Source organism: Elaeis guineensis, chromosome 11 (genome assembly GCF_000442705.2).
Source record: "Elaeis guineensis isolate ETL-2024a chromosome 11, EG11, whole genome shotgun sequence".
NCBI lineage: Eukaryota > Viridiplantae > Streptophyta > Magnoliopsida > Arecales > Arecaceae > Elaeis > Elaeis guineensis.
The window spans coordinates 4926577-4948770 of NC_026003.2; the positions used below are offsets into that span (position 1 = coordinate 4926577).

A 22194-nucleotide genomic window follows, 5' to 3' on the forward strand; every position below is an offset into this window, starting at 1 on the left:
AATCAATGAACCCTTGACTATCAGGTATAATAATTGGTTCGTGACCATTGATATGTGTTTGCAAGTGTATTCCAGTGTATTCAAATGTCCCCAAGTGTGTTTCAGTGTTTTGAAATAGATATATTGAAAAGTATTATCTATTTTGATAAATGTTATTGGTGGTTATTTGATTTTCCATAAGAACGAATCCATATTACTCATGGTGTTACTATGCTTAATTGTAACTTGTTCACTCTGTTTGGATACTTGCTGGTGCAGCTCATCCCTTGAATTGTTATATTTCAAAATGAGAAACCAACTGGCATTAGGATAGTACCAAGCCCGAAACACTTTGTGTATATATTGAAGCTAGAATTGCATGAAAAAGACTGGATTCATTTTGTGTTTCTTAAGTTGAGGTTTGTAACTATGGAAGTGGTTGTATTAGTAAAGAGAGAGATATCTATCATGTACCCATACTAAAAGATATAATATTTGTCTCTATAATTAACTACTTTTGTATTATAAGATGATGGAATGATGTGATCTTTATTTTGATTTCAAGACCATAAGCTATAAAATTTAAATTTGCATGAGACTTAGCATTGCTTTGCATTATCAAATGACCATTTATTTTATGATTATATGATGTTCTAAATTGAGAAATATGTCCTTCCACATGAATTAAACTAAATGCAGGTCATTGATTCACCATAATTGTTGACAACAAGGTTTGCCATCTCGGTTCAGGCCCCGTACCGATATCATTCTATTGTAGTGGCGATACACATACAGTATAAGAAGATGAGGCATATCAAATGTCAGTATGATATGAGACTGTGTACCGATTTGGTACCAGTACAGCATAGTATGTCCAATATGCTACGGTGCTAACCGATACGGCAAATCTTGGTTGTCACACTCAAAACCCAGCAGAATCAGGTTTTGGGTCCAGAAAATGGATCGTACCTAAGTAGCTAGGGTATTGTACAACATCCACTACAGAATCTCATATCTGGACCTGCTTCTTGATGCTTTGGCACACTTTACCATCAAACACATAGTAATATTATCATACTTTTGTGAGATCTATTTGATAAAGTTTCTCTTGTATATCCTTTTTATCATTTTTGAAGCTAGGTTCCATTTTATCATGAAAAGTATAACCAACAATAAATAGATTCATTCTTTCTTTCTTTCCCTTTTTTCACATGAGACAATTCCTATGTGCTTTAATCTCCCACACTTTTTTCATGGTGATAGTCACTTCCTATCCGCTTCTATGCCTACTTTCACTTCAGGGCCCTATCAAGGATCTGACCAAAGTCTAACATGCCAAACACCATCTTTCAAAATCTATAATAAATCTGATTCGAATCAAATCCTAACTAGTTAGCATCTAGACCTAGACAAGTTTCCAAGTGTCAGTTTATGCCAGACTAGATTTGGCACTGCATTTAGAGCTGGACGTGGTTTCAAGTACTACCTTCAGCTGGTCCATGACAACTCAGCACTGGGTACCAAACATTCCAGCCCACGTTGATGGCATGGCACATGCCGTGCCAGCCATTGCCCAGCATGCCCCATGCCAGCAATGCTTAGATGTCAGACCCAACTCCCTAGTTAATGCAGTTAGAAATTATGCTAATCCCCCATTCTAAACCAACCGATTTGCATTTCTGGTCCTTTAGGCAGAACTTTTCTTTTAAGTTAATGGGTAATCATGCACTGAATTTTACTTAGCCAAATAGATATTGCAAGATTATGCATCATCCCAGAATAAACAGATTAATAAACAGGCAAGTATGTATGCAAATTGTCAAATTAATAGCAGCCAATGTGCTAACAGCTATTACTAATCTTTCTGGATAGAAGAAAGATTTGGTTACAAATATAGGATCTTTTAGATATCTCAGTCTCCTGCGAAGGCAATAGAAAAGACCATTATGATATGATAATTCATCATACTCTTGCTTTGCACTATATCTTCCCAAAGCAATTTAGGCTATTATTATTTTTTTAAAAAATTAATAAAGTTCACTTACACTGTGTGCTTTTCTGTTGACAATTGACAAGCCGAAGAAGAGGGGTTCCTCATCATTAACCTCTTTTATGCTAGGAACTTGTCCACTCAACAGATATTCACTAAAAACCAAACCTGTTCAAGGTTAAAAAGAAGAACTATGATAAAACACATGCAAAAATTCTAAATGGTAATCAAAAATTGACATGGTCAATAAATTGATTGTAGAATGCATTTTGACAGGCTGATAAGTCACTCATGCACATACAAAGACATATTTTTGAGAAACGAGGATACTAGAGACATAGGAGTTGGACCAATTAAGGCTAAAGAAATAGAGAATAAAAATTAAGATGGTCTACACATATAAACAAAGATCTAATGGGGCTCCATCAAGATGGGTACTTTATCCTTATTGAAGATGTAGGAGGAGGGAAGACCTAAGATAATATTAGTGGAACTTGTGAAAAAGAATATGGAAGAAGGAAACATTCATGAAGTAGGTGCAACGAGCTTTTGAAGAGATTTCGAAGCATAATTATATTGTTTAGCTTTATAGCTTCCATAATTGGAATGTAACTACGGTATCACTAAACTATTTTTTAACTGAGTGATGATTGTAGCGTAACTTCTGCATATATGTATGTAAACCCACATGTGTGTACACATGTGTTTGATATACATATCAACAGATACTAACAACATAAGGGTTAGCTATATCATAGTTATATTATGGTAATAACGAAGCTATACTACTACATAATAATTATACTTTATTGTAGTATGGTTGTATTGTAGTTATATGGACCAAGAAAAAAATGACATCTAAAATAGTACATATAGTTCCCTTTACGCTAGAAAGACCAAGAAATAAGTCTAGATGGTGCATAAGTGGAAAAGAAAACAGCTACTAAATAGAAATAGAACGTTGCATGATAGTTTTAGCAACTGCATTGGTAAAGAATACATGTATTAGGGTTGACAAAGGGAAAAGTATGGAAGAAATTACTTGCACGATATGGATTAAGAGTCCTCAGTTGAATTGATTGATATGACTTAAAATTGCAATACATGTGAATTCCTGTTACTGCACCAAAAGAAGCAAGAGCTAATGGTGTGGAAGTGCCGATGTAGTTGGCCAATGCTATCCCAAGCATAATGCCAAGAAACTTGCTCACCATTCCTTGAGCTTCACCTTTTGCAATGACCTACACAATTAAACTAGATTACTAATCTAATTATTGATACATATTAGAGAGAGAGAAAGAGGGAGCTAATATACAAGCCCCCATCCTACTAGTGGAAAGTACACGAGATGAGACCATTTAAATGAAGAATTTCACATCATTAAACACTATGTACAACACTTTAAAATTTGAATAAATAAATGACAAAATTTATGAACTTCAAAGGTTTGTTGCTACTTGTCCGTCACCATAAAAGTGTTTCTTATGTCAAGATGCTGGTATGAATTGATCTATGATTAAAGAGAAATCAAAAACCCTAATTTTGTTGGTAGATACATGTTTCAAGATATGTAGATCTATACTATATCATAATAACTGCTCTAAAATTGAAGAGTATTCGCTTTTGATTCATGTCAAGGTTTTGGTTGAAAATGGCCTCTACTTAATTCTGAAATACCTTCTTTAAAATGTCCTTTCCCTCAAACCTCAGAATAAATCTTTCTCAAGTCTAAAAAAGTAATCACAGCAATCCTTTTTTCCGTTCCAACCCAAACATAAAGGACTCATAATCTTTTACCATGACTCCATTAACTAGCACCCACCAGTTTTCAATTCAGACTCCATGCTACACTTCAGTCAGTTGTGAGATCAGAAAAGGTCTTTGCACCAAACTCCTGCAATGAAAGATTTTCAAGCTAGAGTAATTGTATGTGTTGCCCAGCTATGCAACCCAAGAGGGGGGGGTGAATTGGGTTTCTAAAAATTTTAAGCCCAACAGATTACTTATGAAGAACAAAACAAAGACTTTAAATCAATATTAATTACCTAAAGCAGTATTGCAAGGATATAATAAAGAAATAAGATAAAGCGATAAAGCACACCACAAACACAAGGATTTATAGTGGTTCGGTGCTAACCTTGCACCTACATCCACTCCCCAAGATCCTACTTGGGAATTTCAATCCACTATCCTTTGTATTCAACCCGAATACAAAACGTCGGAAACTCCGACACTAGCTATCCCAAGCTAGATCACTTGTTTCCCGGGTACAAGTAAACCCAAAACACTCCGATTTCAGGTTCGGATCAACCTTTCCTTGTTTTGGAAATCCTCCAAAAACAAGAACAAAAACTCACAAAGAGTTAGAAAATTTTGAGCACAGATTAATACAATAACAGCTCCTTAAATGAGCGAATATAACAATAAAAGCTTTACTCAAATGAAGAACCCCTTTTTCGGATTTTCTCAAAGTGGATGAACGCTTGAATGCTTGAGAAGAGGTTGATTGTTGATTGAAGATCTCTTGAAAGCTTTGAACGATCTCTAGATCAAGGTTGAAACACTAGGCGTGAAGGATTCTCTCCTTGAAAGCTCTTGCTTTTCCTTTCACACTCTCTCTGGTATATTGTGGATCCTCTCTCTTTTTCTTTTTGGATTTTTCGTTGATCTCAGGCTTTTTCGTGCAAATTTCGGATCCTCTCTTCTGTTCTTCTCTCTTTGATCTGCCGATTGATCTTCTTCTTCTTTTTCTCTCCAATTTGATCTGCTATTTAAACTGCAATTTCTTTCACCATTTTAAGCATTTTGTAGCATTAGAGGCAAGAGAAAACAATTTAGGTAGATAAAGAGCCGTTAGAGCAATTTTAGGAAGCATAAATGGCAATTAAAACGGGCAAAAAAATAGCCGTTGCTGACATTTCCCGTCGCAGGGGTCGACTCATGAGTCGACTCATGCATCAGGAGTCGACTCATGAGTCGACTTCTGTTGCACAGACCAGAAGGTCTGATTTCTGGATTTTTCGGCTCAAATCAGCAGAGGTCGACTCATGAGTCGACTCATGCCTTGTGGGTCGACTCGTGAGTCGACTCACAGGTCGTGCCAAGTCAAAAATCCAGCGTGCCATGAAAATTTTTTGCGTGCCAATCAGCTCACAGTGCCATGAGTTGACTCATGAGTCGACTCATGCACTTCAAACCTTCATAACTTCAAAAATATAAGTCCAAATATAATGAAATTTTCACCAATAGTTTACAAATCATTTGTTCTATCAAATGATACTATCAAATCAAAATTTTAGTGAAATTACGATTTTGCCCTTGAAGAGCATAAGGACTTTTTCATTTTAAAATTATTTGTATCCCTTCAATCTGCTTTGTAATCATCAAAATCAATCTAGGAGCAACAGTATGGGCCCCAACAATGGTACACCCCCACACACCTCACAAAAAAGAAAGAAGAAGAAGAAGCTTCATGCCATATGGAATGAAGGTACTGGTGCAATTCACAGGTTCAGCGTGATACATGGTGATGATGGGATTGTCTAATGAAGCACTAGTCCCCTCACAGTGCCTTGCAAAGTGCAATAAAGCTTTTTCTTTTTCTTTTTAAATACCAGGGTTGGGCCTCAAGACATTTTTCTAGTTGTTGTTCTTACATATTTGCTAAAAGACTGATCAAGCAAGCATCTCACATGAATCAACAATCCAATCTAGGTTTACACGAGAAGGCAGGTATCCACTTTCTATCAAGCTGTATGATCACATGGCATTTTGCATTATAGCACCAGCCACTGGCTGATTTCATTTAGATCAAAATTAAACCTTAATAACAATAAGCAGAACAGTTTAAGAAACAAAGCCTGGAATTACTAATGAAACATTGGATAATATCATAGTAGTACTGGCTCTTGGCCACATGCTACGGCAAATAACAGCAGCTATAGAACTTTCTCCCCAAAAAGTTATAATGGTTATTATTTTAACACAAATAATCCTGCACTAAGCAGATGTCTGCAGATGATGGTGGTTATCACTATTATAGTGAGATTATAAAGTACTAAAACCTCATTGCAAACCGATTATTTTTATTATTTTTCTGGTTTTTTATAATATCTTACTTGTAATTCACCTTAAAGTGCATTACATTACTACTACGTTTCATCATATAGTACAACAAATAACAGTAAATATTACTTTTTTCTATTTTAATATTAAAAAAAGTAAAAAACCCTGGTTCAGCAGATGTGGGCAGATAGTGATTGTTAAGGTTTCTTATTGAGACATTGTTACAAATTTATTAATTTTTATTTTTTATTTTTCCTATATTATATTAATTTCTTTTTTATACTTTTATTATCTTGCTTTAATCTTTCTTCAAACATGCATTGCAGGTGCCTGTTTTCCAGTAAGTTACTAGCAAAGATTATATAGAGTTCTTCATGCACTTTGATACCTAACTTCACTGTTGTTATCCATTGTATCCACAAGATCGAGACTTGGAGTTGTGACATATAACTTTTTGGTCTTTTGACATTTTAAATGTTATAAATTAGAAATCAAGATGAACTATGTGGATTCATAATTTTTATGGCTGGTCTTTGTTGTTCATAGTGACATAATCGGATTCAAATCCTACAATTCGGATTCTAGATTAACTATTCTACACATATATACATATGTAGGCATGTCCATGTGCACCTGCATACATGCATGCATACATATATACACAGGAAGATGCATATATGCACATGTGCTTTTGAGATAGAGTCTATTGGAAGGTTTTGAGCTCTAACCAAGGTTCGCGAACTCGGTACCAGAATCCGTGCTGGTTGCCAACTGATACGATATTATACCGCACGGGACCGTACCATACCAGACATTAAAAAATCAAAAAAAAAAATCCCATCCAAAAAAAAAAATCAAGCCGAACTGGAGCGAACCGACCCCGAACCGTACCCAACCAGACCAAACCATCCGATATCGGGCGGTTCAGGCCGATACCATACTGAACCAACTGGTTACATCCAGTTCCGATCATTTTTCAAAAATCCGATCTGAACCGGACTGGTTCTCCATCGGTACGGTACGGGATGTACCGACTGGTTCGGACCAGTACGAAATACCATGGCTCTAACTTTGATAAAAAAAAAAAAAGCAAACTATGTAACAGGATATAAAAAGAAAATCCATTCTGCTAATCACAATCAACAATATTTAAAATGCTTAAAACCAAAAATCAAATGTTTTGATGCATTTCTTTCTTATAGATTGAGCGGTCATAAAAAAAAAATAGAATCAATCAACCCAGGGTAATCAAACACATACAAGCCACATAAATTGGGAATCTACATTGTTAACCATTATCTACACATCTCAAAAATCAAAATATAAAAACACATTGCTAAATTTCAGTAGACTTGGACATTTTGCATCAACCCATTGAAACTTCCAATAAAAAATGTTACTGTTTTATTCTGAAAATTGTTAATAGTTTTCCTACGGCTTAGTTAGAAACTCATACAACATTATCCCTTGGCAAGGTCCTTTTTAATGTTGTAGGTCATAATCAACAGTTTCCCACCATGTTACAGCACAATATTGGAATGCTTCAAAGATGAATGCAGTTCCCCACATCTGACCTTGTCATTTTCCTTACATCTAGATTTTCTCCAAATTTGAGGGATATTTGAGGGATTGGTCTCCAGTGGCAAAAACTTAAATTTTGACCATCAAGCTAGGTCTACCTACCAATTAGCTTTTTATGTTTCATGGCAAGCATTCTTTTGCCTGAAGTTTCTTGGCTAGCTTTTAAATATCAATTCTGTGGGTTGACATCAAGTTGACTATTGACTGTACAAATCATATAAATTCATTTGTAGAAAATTCCTTGATGTGCTTCATAGACAGCCCACTCTGATAGGAAATGTTTTGCATGAAGAAAACAATGATGAGGTGGTCATGGCCGATTGTGTGGATTCTTTATATTAAGTTAGGAACAACCCTTAGTTTAACTTTCACATGGAGGATATGTGCACAAGTCCTCCCAATAGGTCTCTCTCTCCCTCCCTCCCTCCCTCCCCACTCCACCCCCCCGCACCCCCCTTCCAAAAAAAACCTGCTAATCCCAGTCAACATATCAAGCTGGCATAAAATGTATTCCAATTACTACAATATGGAACATAAATTTTGCTAGTACAGGCCAGTTATCATGAGAATATGAACCATGGAGCTCATGAATACCTCTGCAAAATTTCTTTGCACAGCAAAACCTGCATTGAAACAGCTTCTGGTAGCAGCCTGCAACAATATAGACAAGTTGCATATTTTAGTGAACAGATTGACCCCCCAAACAAAATTATGCATAAATTAGATGACAACTAATAATTTCTAGAAATTTGTACAAAAAAAAATAATTTCTAGAAATTACAAGTTCTTACATCACTTGGAAAGGCAGAATGAGTAGTAAATCTTATGAGTCAGCCTTCTGTTTAATCTGTGAGATGAATCAAGTTAATTTAGGAAAGACATATCCTACCACCTCCTAAGTTCATTGAATCATGGATGGCATACTTAGGTATTAAAGGAGGAACATATTTAGTTGATTTATTGGATTATTTAATATTTTTCAACTAAAACTGTCAAAATTAGAGTTGAGTGATGAGACCATTGAACAACGAAGATTATTAAAGCTAAAACTCATTCCATCTGGATCCCAGAACCAATTTGTATAACAAAAAGTTCAGTATTTATTTGTATTTGTATATACACAAATATGCACACATGTATGACTATATATAGATAAATGCAAATTTGTAATCAACCACCCAAATCCAGAACAGTACCAACTCCACTCCCATAAGAAAAGCAAGGCATCAGCTTAAAGCAAAATGCTTGTATTCATACAGATTCATGAGCACTAAAGTCGAAAAAAATAACATATTTTTAACAGTTAAATGCATTGGAGTTTCTTCAAGATCCCATCCTCACAACAGTGTCCTGAAAAGAAGTGAAGACTTCGAATGATAATCTCCATAAAGTATAAAATCAATATCAAGATGATGTCTTAAAAGTCTGTGTTAACCAGCCGATACAACTTTGTAGTCACATATATGCCAGTTTCTATTGTGTTTGCAGCATTTTACAAGTTTTTATGAGGTATCATATGTTGTTATTAGCTCATTAAGATTCGAATTATGAAGCTTGGTCACTTTACAAAAGAAACTTCTGAAAACAATCGAGCATGCAAACCAGTTCTAACAGATACTCTGTACCAAACTTGGCTAGACGGAATAGGACAGCACCTACCTCATAGTCTGTGGCAGAACTAGTCAAAGAGATCTGCAGAAATAATGTTCAGAAGCTAGATAGCTATGTAAAACATCCAGATTATCTAGAGAGATTTTTCTAGATTTGTATAATACCTGTATCAAAGCAGATGCTGAACGACCAGCCCCAGCTGTTGCACCAATCAAAACAAAAAATTGAGGAAAAGCAGGAGTCAGAATCTCCATTCCATAGGCTGCATTTTCCAAAAGATCTGCAAATAGTCTCCATCCCTTAGGGTGAACATCAAAATGACGACCAAATTTTGACAGTAATATTTTGCTGAGATATCCAATTCCATCTTTAAGCACCCAATTGACAGCAGCTGCTGTTGGAATTGCACCTTTCCCCAATCCAACTGCATAAAGTAAAGCCTGGCAAAGAATAATGAAAATAGTATGCAAGATTAAACAGTTTGAATCTGAACCCAGAAAATAAAGTGAAAAGGAACAGCACTATCCAGAATTTTATCAGTCAAACTAAAAGAGTATAGAACAGTAAGAAAAAGCACGTATAGCAGAAAGTTCTATCAGCAGTTATTACTCTCTGGTTAAAATTGTGTTGGCAAAATGAAAAAAAAAAAAAAAAAGAAAGAAACTAGAATTGCTAAGTATGTGGTTTGTGGTGATTTTTAATGTTATGCTGATTTTTGAAAGAAGACACTCAGGACAACTTAAAATTAGCTAAGATGGGGAAGAAGAGAACTTGAGAAATACATCCATCATAATAATTGCATTAGGAGTGATATGGAAGGCTAAAGCTAGAAGCCAGTCAATAAAGATCCCACTGAAGAGTGATTTTTGAAAAATCACAATTAGGGAGGACACATGAGAACAACTGTCAAGCCAGAGAATTATGGGGCATGCAACTTTTGAAAAGTATGCAAAAGAATAAACCTTCAGGGCCATGGCATAACAGAATTTGAGAAATTATTGTGAAACTATACTGGTTTTACTAGCTACTTTATCCAATGCTAAATGATTGGAGAAGTATCATGGCATTCAAAAACTCAATACGCTACATGGTTCCATCTTCAAGGTACAAAGTGTCTATAAAAGGACAATATAACCTTGGGTAGGTCTCAGCTTAAAGATTGGAAGGTTTTGACATGTATGAAATTCAGTGATATCCTCACAACCTAATGCACTACTTTTCTATTGGACAAGTGAGAGGTAGAATTTCCATCTTTCTCAAGATCAACAACTTGATGAATGTATTTCTGACTATAGTAAACTGCACATGAACATGATGTAAACTCTAATAACAAATTTGTTTAAAACACTTGAGAAACTTTCAAAATTCCCATACTTAAGATGATATTTCTTGATTTATTCGCAATGGGCTTAAATAAATATTAGTTCCAAGGATGCAAGACCTAATAATAGACTTGTGCTATCTTAACAATGTGAAAAATACATAGGACTCATTTGGTTCGCAGAAAGAAATTTTCTTCCTAGGAAATAACTTCCTAGGAAGTAAAGTTACTTTCTAGGAAGTTATTTCCTGAGAATAAGATCTTGACATGTTTGATTGACCATAGGAAAGTGACTTATTGCGAAGTGACTTATGTTTGGTTAAGCAACCATTTTTCTAAAAAAACTATGTAGAATACCTATTATACCCTTAATAGATATACAACCATCCCTTTAGCTCCTAAGCTTTATATAAATAATAATATTATATTTATATTAATATAATATAATATTAATATATTATAATATGATATTAGATCATAATAAATTATTGTATTAATATAATACTAATATATATATTAATATAATATTAATATTTTAATATAATAAATTTATTAATATTGATATAAATATAATATTACATTAATATAAATATTAATATATTAATATAACTACTTTATTAATATTAATAAAAATATTATATTAGTATAAACATTAAAATAATATTAGAATATAATAAATATTATAATATTAATATTATATTCAGTGTTTCATCCTGACCATCCATTGATATTTTGCAAAATCTTAGTCGTAAATCTTAAAAGGATATTTTTGGAAAGAAAACAACACCATCAATTCCCATCCCGTGGGAAGTTCCAAAATCCACCTTCCCATGGATTTCTACTTCTGATGAAATGTGAAAAATATCTTCCCATGACAAGATGTTTTTCCATTCTCTCTCCTCTTAAAACTCCAACCAAACAAGAAGCCTCCTCTCCACTTCCCAAGAATTGCCTCTTCGCCTCTCCACTTCCCGTGAACCAAATGAGTCCATGAAGTAACCACACAAATGAAAAGATTTCGCAAAATATGGGTATACCAATTCAAAGTTCCATGCATCCAAGCAAAATGACTTATCAGCCAATAATTTTAGATCCAGCAACCTAAATGAGAGCTCATTGTCTGAACTTAATAGCATTAGTAGCGTTTGGGAGTGGAAATATAAGGTGTAGAAAGAAGTTCTGATGTAACAAACTTACTAGCATTACTGGTAGGTATTAGTTTCAGGGTGACTACAGGGCACTTTCTTCCACTACTTTCTCTACTTGCTTGAGCCTAAGACCAAGGTGATTGTAGGTCAAAGTCATCTGTCCAACTCTTTCTTGGAGAAAAATGTCTAACTCATATAGGCTTTCTCATACCAAAAATTATATTTCATCGCTTTAATAAATAATCTCAGAATTTAAAATGTAGTCTAGCGAGACATAAGTTTATGTTTCGAAGCCATAAGAAGAAATCTGAAGAGAGGGCACCATTTTGGATTTTTTTTCTTTTTTGAGAATACAAAGATGAATATATTTTAACACATGCTCGCACAACAATCCCTCCTTTTGTCATGAGATTGGAAGTTGATATGGCACATGGATTAATAAGAAAGTAAGCAATCTATGTAGTCAATATTCTACATTAGGAAAAAAAACAAAGCCGTAAAATATTCCAGTAGTGACCAAGAGACAGTAATGTGAATGTTAACTTGTGCAATGTGGTGCATCTGCGAGGAACAGCAACATCAAAAGTCTAATGATGGAGCAAATGATGGACAAGGAAAAATAAAAAGTTTTGACAATCTTTTAAGATTAGGGTGCTTTGAAAACAAAAATGTTAAGGGCTCAATTCCGACAGTATTTGATCATGGGATGATAAAATTAAGGATTTGATGCCACAAAGTTGCAATAATGATATATGAGACAATTGCGTAAGAAGTATCAAAGGTTGATGGATGAGTGGTCATTTCTAAAAACAAGGCTTTCTACTAAGATTATCCCATGATATGCAGTCATAAATTGAAATATAAAAACATGTTTTCTCAAAAAGAAACAGCAAAGAACACAGTGACTACAGGCTGCTTAGCTTACCAGTAGAAGTCTATGAAATCATGCAGCATACACTAGCAGCAACACAAAGGCAACAATGATTATCCTATATGGATTGGAACTAACTGTTGTTAGATCTTGAGGGAGATGTCTAATTACCAACTCAATAGAAAATGGGGAAAACCCATACCCAGTCGATTTACAATCAGGTTGAAAAAAGTAAACCACAATCAACCCATTTGCTTTCAAACGGATTCTAACCCTTGACAAGCCAACTGGGGCTTCACTTGTTAATTGACTGCTTTATCAAATGGAAAATGAGACGGCTAGAAAGAAGGGATCCAAGGTTAGGCATCAAAATGAATTGTGTCATTGTATGTGTGTGTGTGTGTGTGTGTGTGTGTGAGCGAGTGTGTGTGTGTGTGTGTGTGAGAGAGAGAGAGAGAGAGAGAGAGAGAGAGAGAGGAAAATAAAGTAGAGAAGAAAACTTGACAAATGCTGAATTTCCATTCCATTCTTTACTTTGAATATTAATTTGCAGCAGCCTTTCCAATACACCAAATCAAGCACTGACAGCCCATGTCCCACAATCTATTTGTTTCAAGGTTCGATCAACTGATGGGGATCCATCAGGTCTGGATGCTAAATGCAAACCCACTCCATCTATATAATCAAATTGGTTCTCTAGCAAACCAAACTAGACCCCACTATAAAAATTCTCACCTACGCCTTTTTGTTTCCAGCAATTTCACAGATCTAGGACAGAAATTGCCACCCAATGCAAAAGCTATTAGGTGGAAAAAGCTATGGAACTTGGACCAATTAGGTTAAATGGGGTCTAGATTTGCCATAAGAATAAATAACTTACTTGAATTACATGGATAAGCATACTATTTCTTTAAAGTTGAACCATGGAGGATAGAATCTTTGGGTGCATTGTTACAGAAGGTAGAGATTCACCTAATGTTCCAGGATAAAGAATCTGACTTGGATATCAGAAAGTTTACATGACAGGATTACAAAAATCTTGTGTTTGCTAGAACTATACTAAAAACCTTGAGATCATATGTTTCGTACCGTGAAGGTGGTGACGAAATAACGTCTGGAGCTATATACAGCAACATAAGGGACTGAGAACTAAAGGTATTAGTAGGAGAAAGGAACCTAATACAGATCTAGATAGTAATCTAACAGGTCAAAAGAAAAGTTGAAGAAAACCTTGAGGGAAGGGTTAAGAAAGATGGTATGTTACCGAAGACCTAGGCATAATTTAAGGTTTGAAAGCTTCAAACCTTTGTCTACAAAGTCTCAACATGAAAAAACAAGCATAATCTTTCTTTTATTCCATTACCCTTTTGTGTATATAAGAAAAAGCCAACTCCTGTTAAATAGGTGTAATCCTGTTCCTAAACAGCTAAATCCTTACCATGTCTTCTACAACAAAAGATAACCAAAGCTTCAGATTTTAAGCATAATTACTTATGACCTTTCTAACCCAACCTATACCTGTAGTTGGAGTTATAGGCACCAACCCTACTTAAAGTAGGACTTTAGAACCTATGAAAATATATCTTTAAAAAGTAATCCAAAAATTAAACTAAGTTAATTAAGTTTCCTAAATTACTAATGTTCCAAGTCACACTACGAGGAAGCTCTCCTAAATTCAAAAAGATCTGATATCACTTAGTTCTACTACGCAAGAATTCACCTTTGCTTCCTTTATTTCCAGACAGAGATTTTGTGCAATCCTTCATTTGAAAGGTATTTGGCAATGAATATCATTGCCTAAACCTGATACGATCTCCAACCTATTTAAACACAACTGTACGTGATCGTACATCCGATCCTCGAAAAAGATTCCAGGCCAGCAATCATTGATCAACTTTAACAGCTTAAAAATAAAGCCCATGTCAAGATCCCATGGTGCTTCTATAATATGTTGGGATGTGGAGTTGCGATGTTTGTATTAGTAAATCTCCATGACCAACACCACTTACATCTTGAGTGGCAACTTTAAATCTATGTTGGATCTTACGATGTCCTTTTCATCACAGCCAGACCTTCAAAGATGCTGTCATGATCAGGCTCATGGTCAAATCTCTGACTTGGAACTCACATGTTCCATTCTTCTGACTATTCAGTCCTCGCCCAAAGAGAAGGCAGACTCAGGGACTTCAAGGACCACACATGTCCTCAGAAAGTGTAACACACTGAATCTACATATGTGGGCAAACTATTCAGCCACTTAGTCATTGAGTCTTCGTGGTGAGTAGTACACAGGAATGAGGCAGGTCCAGACTCTCCAAATAAACTTTCATAGGTTAAACTCAAGGAGATGGAAAGTGGATGGGCTTGACAAAGATGATAATAATCTAAAGGTTGTCTGAAATGGCAACCTGAGATGGAACCATAATCTTCTATGATTTAAGAGGTTTAGGAGGTTGCCCCTTTCCCCTGGTCAGACAAGAAAGTTAATCTTGCCATTGTTGCATCCGCAATTGCGCACCAGATTATGGTTGGAAAAGGAAAAGCATTTCAGCGTGGGATTGTTTCTTCCTCTCTCTTCGTATTATTTTCTTTCCTTTTTGTTATTAATGTCATTGCATGCTTAGATTAAATTTTCCGTCTGCTACCATGAAACAAACCAAAAACCAAAGCAGTGTAAAGGCGAGGGATCCTCGTTTCTCTTTTCTTTTGGGTGGGGATCGGAAGGAGGAGTACCTGAGTCGAGAGGACGCCACTGATTTGACTGGCAATGCCCTGGACCCCTCGCCAGAGGGAATACTCGAGGTAATCGCTGCTGACGCTGTCAGGGTATCCCTCCGGGAGCAACAGCCTCACGACCAGATCCCTACAGTGCCGCCAGCAAGATTCCAGTCCAGGATGGTGGAAAGGGGAGCGGCCATTGCCATGGTCACCGCCTTTGCAATTGCTGATGTTGCGGTTGTCGACCACGAAGATGTCCCCACAAGGATCGGGCACGAGCCGCCTCCTCCTGCCCCCCCTCACCTCCCAGATGGAGGCACCCATACCATCGCTTCTAGCCAGGGCAGGATAGGGGAGGAGAGAAAGGAGGAAGAGAAGCACCGCAGCAGCAGCCGCCACCTCGTCCCTCTCCTGGTCCCCAAGGAAGAGGAGCGGGAAGGGCCGCGGGGGAGGAGGAGGAGAGAAACTCCACCGGCCATCGGGATCAAAGGGGTTCCACTGCCACCACCAACCCCACCCATTTTTGTCGTTGTTGTTGGTGTTCTTGTTATTATTGCCGTCGTCGCTGCTGCCACCGCCGTCTTCTTGGAGCGGCGGAGGGGGAGGAGGTGCGAGTGGGACTGAGGGGAGGACGGAGCATCGGGACACCGGCGACGATGGAGGCAGGGGGAGGCTGCTTGGATTGGGAGAAGGGAGGGAAGGATGTCGATGGCGAGGACTAGGAAGAGGACGTGGGATGAGGCGGAGATGGGAGCAATCGTTAGTTCGGAAAGGAGGAGGAAGGCGAAGGGGATTGTGAGAGGAAGAGTAGGAGGAGGACGGCAGCAGAAGCGGCCGCTGCCCCCACATGCACACGCAGGTGTGCATCGCAACCGCACCACCGTCGCCGCCGCCCAAACCGCTCTCTCTCTCCCTCACTTTATGCAGGTCGTTCTTTTTTCTGGGGTCGGTCTCGGCGTGTTTTGGACAGGATTGATCCAGTTGGCTGTTTCATTCGCGCGAGGGTGATAATCAAACATTAAACCCATTGGTCCTCCCATCTTACAAAGGGAATGAAGAACATCAAAAATAATTATATATCTCTATTTTTTAAAATCTTTCCATAAATATTTTTTGAACTAAGATTTCTCATTTAAAAAATCGACCATAAGTATTTGGATAAACTATATCCATTCTTTCAAAAAGACAACTTAAAAAAAAAAATAATTAATTATTAGATGATATAATAAAAAATTATTTATATAAGTTCAAAATGATAAATCTCAATAAATAGATAAATAAATAATTTAATATCTCTCTTATCATCAAAATTATAATAATCGATGCTCTCTTTCGCACCTTTCTTTTCTCTTTACCTTTTCAGCAGCCTCCAAAATGAATTGCATCGTACTCATAGACTACTCTAGCCCATGTATACTGGCCAATCTCTCCTATGGGATCGATAGAGGAGAAGATCCATAATATAATGCTGAGATTCGATAAAGAAAATAAAATTATATCTCAAAAGTACGTAATAAGTAACTGCACTATGGATCGGATGGTACTGAAAGATGAATCAGATAATAATATTTTGATCCTATCTTCTAATACATCCCTCCTAACTATCATCTCCGAAAAATATGTGGTCCTAACCATACTTTAGGAAACCTTCTTAATATCAATAGCTACCCCATTCAGGATAGCCTCCCAAAATGAGGGCTATATCTTCAGCATGGAAGATCAATGTCTGTTTATCCAAGTAAAAACCCCTCCTACTCTCATTTTAGCAACGGAGGAGTTGATCTATGACTGCCCACTCCTGTATGATCATTGAGATGTCAAACATAAAATGGAAGGATCTATTCTATTAACATCTTGTGGACATTTGTCAATTGCTCCCGGATATCCCTAACAAACTCAGCATATCACTTCAAATAGCAACGAGCTGATCAACCATGGAAGAGCTCTCTTTTACTTTTTTGAGACTCTAGAGCTCTTCTCCCAATTTCTCGAGGACTTCAAATGCGCCATCTGCAAAAAATAATAGAAGTTAGTTATAAGTTACTTGTATCCTACTACAGAAAATCATAAATAAAATAAGTTAATGAATTAAGCATCTTACTACAAGAAAGAGGATACTTCACTTTGCACTTACTGTGACTCCTAATGACAATATATGAACTTAGTGACCTATCTGGACATAGGCCTATGGACTATAATTTATATATAATATAAGGTCTAAATATGGCACTATCATTTCTACATACACACATATACATTATGATAGAAACAAACATATATATTATGCTTCGATCCATGCCTATCATTTTTTTGTCAACCAATTGCATGTGATATATTCGATCAAGGCAACTTAATGATGCACAATATTCACAACAATAGCCTAATGGCCTAACTTAAGCATCAACCGGATCATACAAGGATAATGCATGCCAAACAAATAAAATTTAATGTATCTTATCAAACTACATGAAGAGCAAGAGAAAGAAGACGTGTTCTTAAAATCTTAAGAAAGAGCATTACTATTACCATCAATGTTAATGACAAAGTAATAGGAGTTGATTTAGTAAAAAAGCCAGTTGGCTGGATAATAGGAAATTGACAGCCCTAGCTTTTTCTTCTCTATATAACTAACATCAAGATGTGCATATTATTGAATGCCAATAAAGAACAAAAGAATTGTGTGTTTGTTGAATAATTATTTCTAAAAAGTTAAATTTGATGCATTAATATCAAAAGGAAAAGAACATCTTGGGTAAGTTCATAATTTCTTGGAAGGCATATAAGATTTATGTTGCAGTATGTATGATTTTAGAGGAGTAATTTTTGTGCATGTACGCAAGAAACAAATAATTTATTCTACTAAAGCATTGCCATCCAACCAACATCTTCCCATCACTAGCTGTGTGTTATACCTCCTAAAAATTGAAGGCACATTATCATAAGCTTTTCAAGAAAATCCCAGAAAATAGTAATTGTAGAATCATCTTTGAGAACTAGAAATCTAGTAAAGCATTCACAGATCAATCATATGTTTACATTTCATAAACGACCAAACAAAGAATCCACCAAAGACATCCTCATCAAAAACAATGCAAATATAGACCAAGAAGTTGACATGTTTTCATATGGCACAAAGGATTAACTACAACTTCTGTTAATTAAAGCTCCTACTATAGATTCTAAAATCGCCTAGATGACCAAACTCTAAAGAAACACCAGAAATGAATGAATGCTAGATAACCCCCAAAAATGATTCATTGACTCAAAAATTCCATTAAATAATAAAAATTAAAGTAATAAAAAATGAAGAATATAACTAATATTATTTTTTATAGGCACAACTGAGGTGCATAAATAGGGATTTTTGGCTTAAAGGTTACAAATATCATAATATCTAAAAATATTATGAGAATATAAAATACTAATTGTAGGTCCAAATACAATGTGTACACTTCTGCAAAGTTAAAACATCTAAACCTATACTAGATTATGTATGTGAATGCGCATATGCTTACATTCATAAATAAGCCAACACATGCAAATCATGTGCAGCCAACCAATCCTATGAGACACTAAACTATGGAGCAATGATAGAAGCCGTAGAGACATACTCAAGCAAGCAAATAGAAAATAGTCATCTAATCTAGAGTGATGAAAACCTTGACCATGGATAAAATTTTGGATGAATGAGATGAATACCTTTGGATGAAGGCAACTCCTTCACATCCTTTAGGTAGTACTTGATGAAAATTTTAATCTTTAATGCAAAAATAATTATACCTCCAATTATTGTTGTTCAAGTCCAAAAAATCAATCTGTAACCATCTGCAACCTACAATCATAAGAGAAATAATCCAGATGCTCCTCATTGTCATCGAGCAGCATCTTGATTTCACTAACTTTATCCTACTATATTCGATGGACAGGATCTCACAAGCTCTCAGATGAGTAGAGAACTAAGTTCATAGATGTCCTTTATAACATGTCTCACCTATCGGAGGCAGTATCTAAATCAATCACAAAGACTAGAAGATGAAATTTATCCATGATGGTTGTGTAGAGCTCAACTTTATCAAATCATTTAATATTCCTTATCATCTTATCAGAGATTTATCTTTAATTGGAGTCCAGATCAATTAAAACATATAAAATAAATCTCGACATGTGTTAGTACGGGCTACATTCAGATGGATTTAAATAGATAAACTATAACATTCTCCCACTTGGCCCAATTTAACACGAAATTTTTATTTTAATTATTTAAATTATTCAAAAAAACTTTAATGAAATCTTATCTGGATCTGATAGTTAAAAAAATATTATAAACATATTTAAAAAATTTAATTCCTCCACAGGATATATATACCATATATTTGATTACAAAATCATCAGTGCAAATCAAGGAGGCAAATATATTATCAATTAACACATAATCTTTGATGTACCACAACACTAATGACATGTTAAAATCAAATTCTTTATGTGAAATTTTACTTTATGAATAGAGTAAATTTTATATCTATTCTTGGTCATCTTTATATCACATGACAAATAGTTGATTAGCATAAATAAACTGAACTATATCATAAAATCTAATTTGATGACTTCATACATACTGTCCAATACATATCATAAGCTGTATCCATATGATCCATCTGATCCTCAAAATTTTGAGAATGAGTTTTTTAGTCAACTGATCTATAATTATCAATTTTTTTTAATATGTTCCATAGACACTATATTCTCCTTTATCTCTTTACAGAGAACAAAGTATTTGATATCAATATACTTGCAAGCATCTGTACTCTTTATATTATTGAAGAATCTTACTATAGAATTATCACATTATATCTTTATCAATCTGCTAATAGAGTCAACAACTCTAAGTTTCATGATAAAATTTTGTAACCTTATAGCTTATGAGAAAGTCTCATATAAGCTATGTATTTTGCTTCCATAGTGAATATAGTGAACAAGACCTTATTTTATATACTTTATTTTACACACATCAAGATATGACACCTTCTTGTAAGTAAAAAGATATATCAGTAATAAATTTTCTACTATTGATGCATCTAGCAAAATACGAATTCTAATAGTCCATTACCGTATGATGATCAGACTGTCCGTATGTGAGCGTATAAATTTTTATACCCTACAAGTAATGTATGACTTTCTTTACAGCTTTTCTATGCTCTACTCTCTGATCATGTTAATAATGTCCAAACATTGATGTAGAATAAGAAATGATTGGACCCATATAAACATACGCATAGACTCCCAATATCAGATGCATAGGTTATGAATCTTATTTTCTCTATCTTTATTTAATTCTTGAATATTAAGATTTATTAAATGTATCATCCTTTACAATATATGTACACTTAGAGGAATATTTTCTTTCATCCTAAATTTAGTACTTTATAGATATAATTTCTTTAAGATAGTCTAAATAGTCCTAAGGATCTATCTCTATGAATCTTAATGCCGATAACGTGAGTGGCTTCACTTATATCTTACATCTCAAAATTTTGAAATAAAAGCTGTTTGATTTTCTTAAGTGGATCAAAATTACTATTGATAAGCAAAATATTATTTGTATAATACCAAAATTATAAACTTAGTCCCATTGACCATTGAGTATATACATTGAATCAATAATATTTATCTTTAGATCCAAAGAAAGTAATTATCTTATTGAATTCGAGATACCATAGTGTGGAAGCTTGTTTAAGCATGCCATAACTAAATTTTTTTTAATCTACAAATTATATGCTCTGATACTATTAATGATGAAAACTTTAATCTTTAATGTAAAAATAATCGTATCTCCGGCCATTATTGTTCAAGCTCAAAAAAATCAATCTGTAACCATCTGTAACCTACAACTACAAGAGAATCAATCTTGGATACTCACTATTGTCGAGTAGCATCTTAATTTTTCTAACCCTAATTCGAGTATACCCGATGGAGAGCATATCTTAAGCTCTCTGATGAGTAGAGGACTAAATCCATATATATCCTTTTATAATGTGCCTCATCCATCAGAGGCAGTATCTAAATCAATCACAAAGATAGAAAGATGGACTTTATCCATAATGGTTGTGTAGAGCTCAACTTTATAAACCATCTAATATATCCCTATCACCTTATCGAAGATTTATCTTTAGTTAGAGTCTATATCAATTAAAATATGTAAAATAAATCTCGATGCATGTCAATGTGGGCTACATCCGGATATATTCAAATAGATAAACTATAACAGTACTCTAAAATCGACACCAATGTCTTCCCTCTAAACTTCTAAAACATCATAACCGGATCAATAATGAAAGGAGTTTGGGAAAGAGATGAGAAGAAGGGCCAACAGTAGTGGGCTTGGAGAAAAGAGGAGAGAACATGGACCCACAAGTGGGGATTAGGGATGAGAATAGAAGGCCGGCAATGGATGTGGAGTTTGGGAGGAGAGGATGAGGGCTGACAACCCCAAACAAAGAGAGAGGAGAGGAGGGGAGAGAGGATTGGGGGGGGCACGAAGGTTGTGGGGGTTCTCCTCTACATAGAAAGAGAGAGGATAGGATCAAGAGAGATTGGGAGCCGACGGGTGGGGTTCTCTAAATGGAGAGAGAGAGGAGAGGAGAGGGGATTAGGGGGCATTACAGGGACGATGGGTGGGATTCTTCTCTAAATTGAGAAATTTTTTTAATCAAAATAATATTTTTTTAAATAAATTATCAAAATATTATCTTTTTCAAATTTTTTATCACATACTATCTGAAATAAAGTCATTCTATTATAGAACGATATTTTATGCTAACTTAGCAATATTAACACCAGTTGGGGGGCCCGTGGCCAACTTAAAGTCGTCCTATGGTAGGAATGACTATATGGATCGCCTTACCATAGGATG

At 35.3% G+C, this 22194-nt stretch overlaps 1 protein-coding gene across 1 annotated transcript in view; it reads right to left on the reverse strand.

The window, feature by feature from the left end:
• LOC140852494 (protein root UVB sensitive 1, chloroplastic-like) overlaps positions 1–16288 on the reverse strand; it is a 30152-nt gene extending 13864 nt beyond the window's left edge. The window contains 5 exon segments of the mRNA XM_073245724.1: positions 2025–2137; positions 3012–3210; positions 8210–8266; positions 9391–9666; positions 15300–16288. Coding sequence (XP_073101825.1) covers positions 2025–2137; positions 3012–3210; positions 8210–8266; positions 9391–9666; positions 15300–16151 — 1497 coding nt within the window. The 5' untranslated portion in view covers positions 16152–16288.
• Between the last annotated feature and the right edge of the window lie 5906 nt (positions 16289–22194).